This window comes from Varroa jacobsoni, unplaced genomic scaffold, assembly GCF_002532875.2.
Source record: "Varroa jacobsoni isolate VJ856 unplaced genomic scaffold, vjacob_1.0 scaffold_498, whole genome shotgun sequence".
In the NCBI taxonomy this organism is placed as follows: Eukaryota; Metazoa; Arthropoda; class Arachnida; order Mesostigmata; family Varroidae; genus Varroa; species Varroa jacobsoni.
The window spans coordinates 263,316-270,931 of record NW_019213400.1 but is presented as its reverse complement, the minus strand read 5'-3'; the positions used below and the strand labels follow the sequence as shown (position 1 = coordinate 270,931).

The 7,616-nt window shown below is 41.2% G+C and overlaps 1 protein-coding gene across 1 annotated transcript; it reads right to left on the bottom strand.

Moving 5' to 3' along the window:
- Positions 1–1,514: 1,514 nt before the first annotated feature.
- On the bottom strand, positions 1,515–6,843 carry LOC111260968 (UPAR/Ly6 domain-containing protein crok; the record flags this gene model as incomplete). The annotated part of the gene is given in 3 exon segments (XM_022834095.2): positions 1,515–2,081; positions 3,196–3,378; positions 6,329–6,843. Coding segments are annotated over 3 exon segments (462 nt in total). The 3' UTR covers positions 1,515–1,857.
- Positions 6,844–7,616: the final 773 nt, after the last annotated feature.

Sequence of the window (7,616 nt, the reverse complement as noted above, 5' to 3'; positions counted from 1 at the left end):
AAAAACTATGATAGATAGGAACTCTGTGGCTCAGTTGGGAAGACTAACTGTGATAGTGGTCACACCGAGGATTTTCAACGAAATCTCAGGACATCAGTGTGCTTGAATTCTGATTCTGAAGACATATCACTAGGATTTTGTTGAACCGATTGTTGCAGCAGAGTAGCGTGAAAAGTCTGGGACAAATACTGATGCGGCGCTCACGGTCGCTCATGACTTGGGCAATGTGAAAACTACCGATTTAAAGCATATTTTGCAACGAGAATTTCACGTATACTTAAACTGTTCGGCCAGACGTAAGAAATAGATCGAAAAACTCGCTTAATCCTGATGCTGAAATTTATATCTGCTGGTTGGGTAGACATGCGGGGATTGGACGTGTATGGACATCTATACGTTCGGACACGGTTGTTACAGAGGCCATGTCATCGGCACACTTCCGGAGCATTCTATAAAAAAAATCGTTGATTTTAGAATCATAGTTTCCTATCGTGTTAATGATTTTTCAATAGGTGTAATTCAACTGAAGTTATGGTAACGAACGCAAATGGTCGCGTTCTTCTTCAAATAATCGATTTCTCAGATTAAACAAATTTCGTAACTTTGTTTAACTAAAAAGATTCATTAGGTGGAAATAAGGAAAGCTTAGCACTGACATATACGTGCAGCACATATAACACTTTAGTTTGAGTAGAAGTGTGGATCATGAAACTTTACTTTTCAAACAATAAAAAATACATATAAAAATAACTTATTATATGTCGATACGACTTGAAAAGTATGTACTGTTATGCATGATGTAACGTTATGTAATGTAACAACAAAATTGTTATAGCAATCTAGATGATGATTATATCCTCAAGTAAACGTACGCTCACGGCGAGTTCCAGATCTCACTAGGTTGGAGTCAAGTTCTTTCCCTCAAAAAAGTGTGCAAACTTTACGAATAAGTTATTAAAGGTCATCCGAACAACTTTTTGCGACTAAAAAGCGATACTGAAAGAGCTGTTCGTTCCAATTTAGCGTGTTGGCTTATGACAAGCTGGCGTATGCAAGCCGTAGTTCCGATCCGACCGAGTGCTTATTTGCTTAAGTTGCTCAGAATAGGGCTCGATCAAATTCGGTCAGCTTGTATCAGTGGTGTGGCAATGCGCTTGTCAGACGGACCCTAAGAATCCACTATCTCAGGCTGATCTTTTCACAGATACGGATGATAGACAGAATTTCAATAGCATTCTGATCTCAGGAGAAGTATGACCACGTTGTACTGGCACTCATGCTTAATCTTAGGCCATGTCCCGCGAACACGTTGTCCCGTTAGTCCAGCCGCGAAGCAAACCTTCGAAAGGTGCCATTTCATCGTATGTTGAGAGAATCCCATCATTAGCATCCCAGATATACGACTAGCGGTTAGTATGCGTTACAACTCACATCAAATTGAATCAATTTAATTTTCTATATGTACAATAAATAAATAAATAAATAAATAAACTTTGCAAATAAAAACACAGATATTCATGAAATAAGATGTTCCCTGTTCATGTGCTCACGAAAGTTGGGTTTGATTTCCGAAATTTTGACAGTCTGAATTGCATAGCAGAATGCATAATATTGGCATCCTAAATATTCTTATTTGTTGGTTAATGTTTAGTTTACTGACAACCTCAAACCTTTCTAACGGCAACTCTTGGTTCGTGGAGCTGCATTGTCAAATCACTTAAAGATCTTCACCACAATAGCGGCCTACGCATATGTATGTATATATATAGCACAGTATTACACAATCCTAAGTATTGGTTATACATATGCTCCATGTACAGTATTATAGCTAGCTATCTATGAGAGCTAACATGCTATCTACATCGGCTGAATCGCCAACCACAGCAGCGGTAGTAGACATAAGGAAAATAGTATTCGAGCGGTGCTCATGAGTGTAGGAGATCCATTGCATCCATCTTCAGCACAGTAACACTCCTCCCAATAAACTCCTTGGAGATCGTAACCCCAATCGCAGCCCCAGTTGATGCCGCGCTCAGAAACTTGTGCGCAGCGTCGTTCTACGCTTCTCCATCGACCGTCCCCTGAAATATTTAACCGATTAAAGGTTGTTTATCGTATTCTATACTAAAACAAGTACGCTAACGACCATATAACTTCGGCTGTAAATGAAGAACTTTATATCGAATAAATGCAACTGCTGCTCCGCTTTATTTTAAGAGTAGTATGTATTTTCCTATCTGCGTACGTCTCCTTCGTTAGTGATTTCCAGACTTCTTCCGTGCGACCAATAAATGCTTTTTTTATTGGCGTGAACTTTTCACGACAAACGCTCTTCGGTTAATTAATGGATAAATTGCTTTTTTAAAACTTAGTAACATACAGAGGCTTCAGCTGCATCTGAAGGTACCCCTCGGAGCACTATTTAAATAAGGTATAATTGGTGCAAAAGAGGAAACTCAAAGGGACAATACTGCAACTGCTTCCCGGTTACAAATCAAGGAAACGTACTTATCTCGTTAAATGAACGCGAACTTAGAAAGCATACTGAATAAAAACAACGATGAAAAGAAAGGCTATTAGTTTCGTAGCTCTTTCCCAACCGTGATATGAGGCGCAAGAAGAAGAGAAATTTGATTATCGGGCAGTGAAAAAGACCAGGGTGGGTTACTGGCCTTTCTTCGCTTCTGCCGCCTCTCAGGGTGTCTTGTTCTTCCAACCATGTCTTGTGGCCCTATCAGGTGCCCGCGACCAACGGATACGAACTACCTTGACGTTGAAAAACGGTCTCGAAAGGCGTGGCATTGAAAAGGTGTAAATGCGGATATCCGTTTGAGCCCCAATCGCAATGGAGAATCGCTGGCTTACTTAAATCGCTTACTCAATCGGTCCGCAAATGAAAAGGGCAAGGACAACGTATCAAAGTCTGCCAGCAAAGAAAGACGCCTTAAATCTCATCTTCGGTAAGGAGTTAGAGCGGTCCCTGACTTGAATGGGCCTCTGAAGGAGACACCCGTAAAGAAAGTAGAACAAAAATAAAATGGTGTTATAGGCGAGTGTGTAAATTATCATCAAAAAAAAAAGAGGCGTTTGGCCATTTTGCGGTAAAACTTGTTCGAAAAAAGTGACTCTATAGCAGTTTTGGTGCATAAATAGTACAATATAGATACAGTGTTCAGAATATGAGCAATAACTTACAAATAAATCCACGAGGACTTTGCTGTAGTCGTTTATAACAGAACGTGCCAAGTGCAACGGCTTGCTCTCCAAGACAGTCAACAGGTGTGTTCTTTGACGTATCGAAATACCGGTAAGCTCCGCAAAGATCTTTACCCTTGGGATCCTCGCTTGTTGAACACTGGTAGCATTTGATCGCCGAAGCTAAAACATACGACAAGAACGATATCATGGACTTAGACGCGCTGATTAATCATATATTAGTACTGGACTTAGTTTAAGGACAAAGCAAAATAGAGTCGTGGAGGCCTATATGTTTTTTTTTCTGTTTGCATAGCAGCGAAAAGCGTGATTCAAATTATATAGCATTAATTTTTTTCACAAATCTGCTTGCTGATTGTATATTGCATTGAACGTTTTCCATAGAAAACAAGCCATAACACCTAGTCAACAAACACTTTTTGCTACCTTATAAGCCGGTAAAACGCTGAACGAATTAAAACCCCTAAAATGTTTGAGAACCAAATTAGTTAATTTGATTGGCTTCAGTGTCTCATGTCTGGCAATGGGAGATGACTCTTTCATATGGCCAACTAGACCTAGTCAACGGGAATTTTTTTTTTTTTTTTTTAAACATTTAGAACAATGACGTTCAGCGCAAAGATTTTCCGGAATGTAATCAGGTTCTTTCTCATTTTGCTTATACACACGTAGATATATGCCACGACGTTTCTGACGTGCTTACTGACCCAGCCCATGCACTATATGAGACTTTTTTTTACCACTCTCTGATCCCCGCCATCATTAGCAGAAGATCCCAGCGGAACAGAGCCCACACCCATCGAACATTTTTGGAGCAGCTACTAAAATATATCGCGCAGTGCAAGTCGGGGAAGGTTAGGGGGAGAATGGTGAGGGCGTGGAACATTGATCACATCCGCGGCTGATTGTCTGCCTGTTAGGTAGGAAAAGGTGGTTTACTTACAAATGCAAGATCCAAATCAGTTCCGTCATCTTTTTCCGAACTCGCTTGAGATTCACCCGCTGACCAACTGCTGGCTTCCTGATACCCTAGTCTGATCCGCTAGCTTATTACCCAGGCCATTCGTGGACGGCACTTGCATCGTTATTAGAGGTTATTTTCTAAAAGCCTGATGACATCTCTCCCATGACCGTCCTATAATTTTTTTTGGCGCGTAGTCCTTTTGATGCCTATGGCAATTCTGGCGATTCGCGGGGCAAATCTTGCTGAGTTTAGACAATAATGCTAATACACATACCGCCCGCATAGCCAATTTAATTAGTAGCGGTCGTCAGGGCACCTGTTGCGCTATTACCATTAATTAAGCCCGACTAGTAGTTAGTCGTTAGCCAATATAAGTAGTGCCGGTACCAAAAAAGTGGTTTGGTCCTCTGGTATTTTGCCCGGTCTCCTGGGCCCCTCTGACTCTCGTGAATTTTAGCAGGCTATCTGCTGATCATAGCCATGACAACGATTGCCGGCCATAAACCAACGTACTTGATCACTCTTCGGGTCTGCTCATCACTGTTCGATTACCTTCCGGTGGTCTGCTTTATTTGTCAGAAAGATATAGCTGAGTGTTAGAGAAACAGGCACTGATGTGTACTGTCCCAATCGCTTTGTCCCACCCCACACCCATATAGCCTTATAACTACACAGGAATTAATCCCGTTAGGATAGAACCTACACGCGCTAAAGATGACGTCTCAGCTCAGGCAGGACACGGGCGGACCTGCCGCATGATGTAAAGAATATGCACATATATACACATGAGGTGAAAACGAAGATAAAGCACATTTGTGTGGAAGAAGATAAATGACTGGCCGAGTTGTGCGTGCTCGTGAGATGTCCAAGTTCGACTAGGTATATCAGGCCAGTAGGGTGATATCATGAAGTATATAATGTACACATGATAAAAACGCTACGGGAGCCATAATTTGACAGATAACTTGCTACGAGACAAGAAACAGATCTATGAAAAAATGCTAACCATTTTTCTATAACATCTGATCACCCTATATGGTAGGGGGAAGGGGATACGATCTGTTGAGACCGAAGTAAATTGTCGCTTCTGTGTCATCGGGTTAGAAATGCGTGCCGTGACTTTAGGTGAAGGAATTCTAGCAGCCCATCGGGTATGCCTACAAAGAAAAGCGACATATTTCGAATAATCGAAGTATTCTATATGGATCGAGAAACCTTCGGCCTCAGCACTGTATTGGTATATCTACATGCAGCGTTCTACGTCTGTGACCTCTTTCGCTACCCATTCACCACTTGTTATATATGTTTATATAGTACTGGTGCGTTGAGTTACGAGTACTTGCAAAAAGAAATGAAATAGCTTCCTGGTTATTGGGAGTCCATAAAGTACACATTTTTAAGCGAATACTAAGGTTCGTTTCTAACCTCAGTCGTGCAACTGCCCAGCTATTTATAGCCCTTGAACTTTGATAACTGTACATTAAGCAAATAAATTTAGCTGACGAGAATTGCCAATACGTGCATTGAGTTATGCACAAGTCTCCGCTAGGCGCCGTATTTTCAACTTGATGTTTCAAGAATCAGAAGACAGAAGAGCTCGTTCTGCATGTTGTACTACCTAGCAGGTGACATTCCCCCCAAACCATTAAATAGCGCAAACACTTGCCGAACTACAGTCTCGTTGTCTCTATGAAAGGTATCTTGTGCATGGAACGAAACATTTTACAGCCATTACTTTTTTCGAACGTTTCAACAGGCTCATACTGGCAACGTATTTCAACAATTTATAACTCTACAGACGAATTCGAACCATAAACTAATAAGAGATAGCTCTTATTAATGATTATATCAGGGTTAATAATACCAGCAGGATAGCCCTATATGAAATATCTCTGATCAGATGCAAATGTTTTCTTTTGCATCCGAATCTCATCATCGATCGCACGTGCTCGCAACAAAACAAGCGCCGTCAATTTCATTGCGCCGCTGTCAGATGAGTTTTATCCACGTGAATTTTATGAACTGAGCCATTCGATCCTACATTAAGCAACAGTGGCTCAATTATTTTCGGTGGGGTTCGAAATCCTGTTGAGAAGCTGCGAATGCGTTCAAACAGAAAGGGGGATACGTTCGTATGATCCAACTTACCAATTGGTAGCAACGATACGACTAACAGGGGGGCGGTTGGAGCATAATACTGCATTATTCCACGATGTTATTTTTGTTTTATGCGTTTGCAGAACACAGGGTATCACCGATGTAAATCTTCTCGATACACTGAAAGTCAATGAAGATCAGTCCGACTACGTCATCGTCTGTTGGACGTCTGTCAGTCACTCGCTGTCTGGAATAGGAGAATTTCTTATAGAACGTTCCTAATACTCGCTGTTTCAGTGCGGCTGCATCGGGGCCAATTTATCTGAGGCGCTCTCACTTGTTCTGTTCTGTGATTATACACTATCGCTGTGATGTTGTTCCCAGAGACGCACTACTGGCTTGTGACACTCAGCGTTGCTAGGGGCGACCAGATCGGCGAGGGCGACAAAGACAGCGGACATCATCGCCCAGCTACCCAAACGTCGCACACGGACGTTCTATCTTACTGACCGAAAAAGCGTCGGGCTGCTAGGAACAGCTCTTGACGCTGGCGCCTTCAGCTTCGGCTTTGATGAGAGAACGAAAAAGTTTAGCATAATAGTGCTGCGTTAGATGGCTGACTTACAACAACGAGCGGCGAAACGTTGTGAAGCGCTCAGAAACAGGAAAAGATATCATAATTAATGGTAGTTTTAGTTACTTGTAGCACAGAGTTGAGTTCTATAGTAAGTACGTCGCGTATTGAACTAAAACAGACAAAGTTATACAATTAAAGTCGATTAGTAATAATATAAGGTCATTCCGTAAACTAGTTCCAGTAGCTATGTTTGTTGACATCATCCGACAGGTAAAAATGCCTAAAGCCAATGTTACAGGTGAGGGTCGTCAACGATATACATATAAAAATATACATATATATAAAATCGACACTCACAACCCTAGCGAAGGGTGTTTCTCGAAACTCCTTTTTATTCTTCAGTCAAGACATCATCCAGGTATTTACTCCAATTAAAACAAAAAGATACTCAATTTGAGCGTGAAATCACACGTTAGCACTATGTATGCTACGAATACCATTTACATTCGACGTACCACCCTTTGGAGTTCGAACTTCAGAGTAAATTTTTCAACAACAATTCTTTAGAAGGAATAAAAAAGGCTTCCAGCCGTATTAGTACTTTATTCAAAATTGTTTCGAATAATTTATATTAAATTGCCTGCCTGCCCTCCTGCCTGCGACCTGTATGCGGCCCAGTTAAATTGCCCTAAGTTTGATAGAAAGATTCTATTCTTATCACAGTCTTTGTGCCTTCGTATTATGGAATAACACTATCTCCAA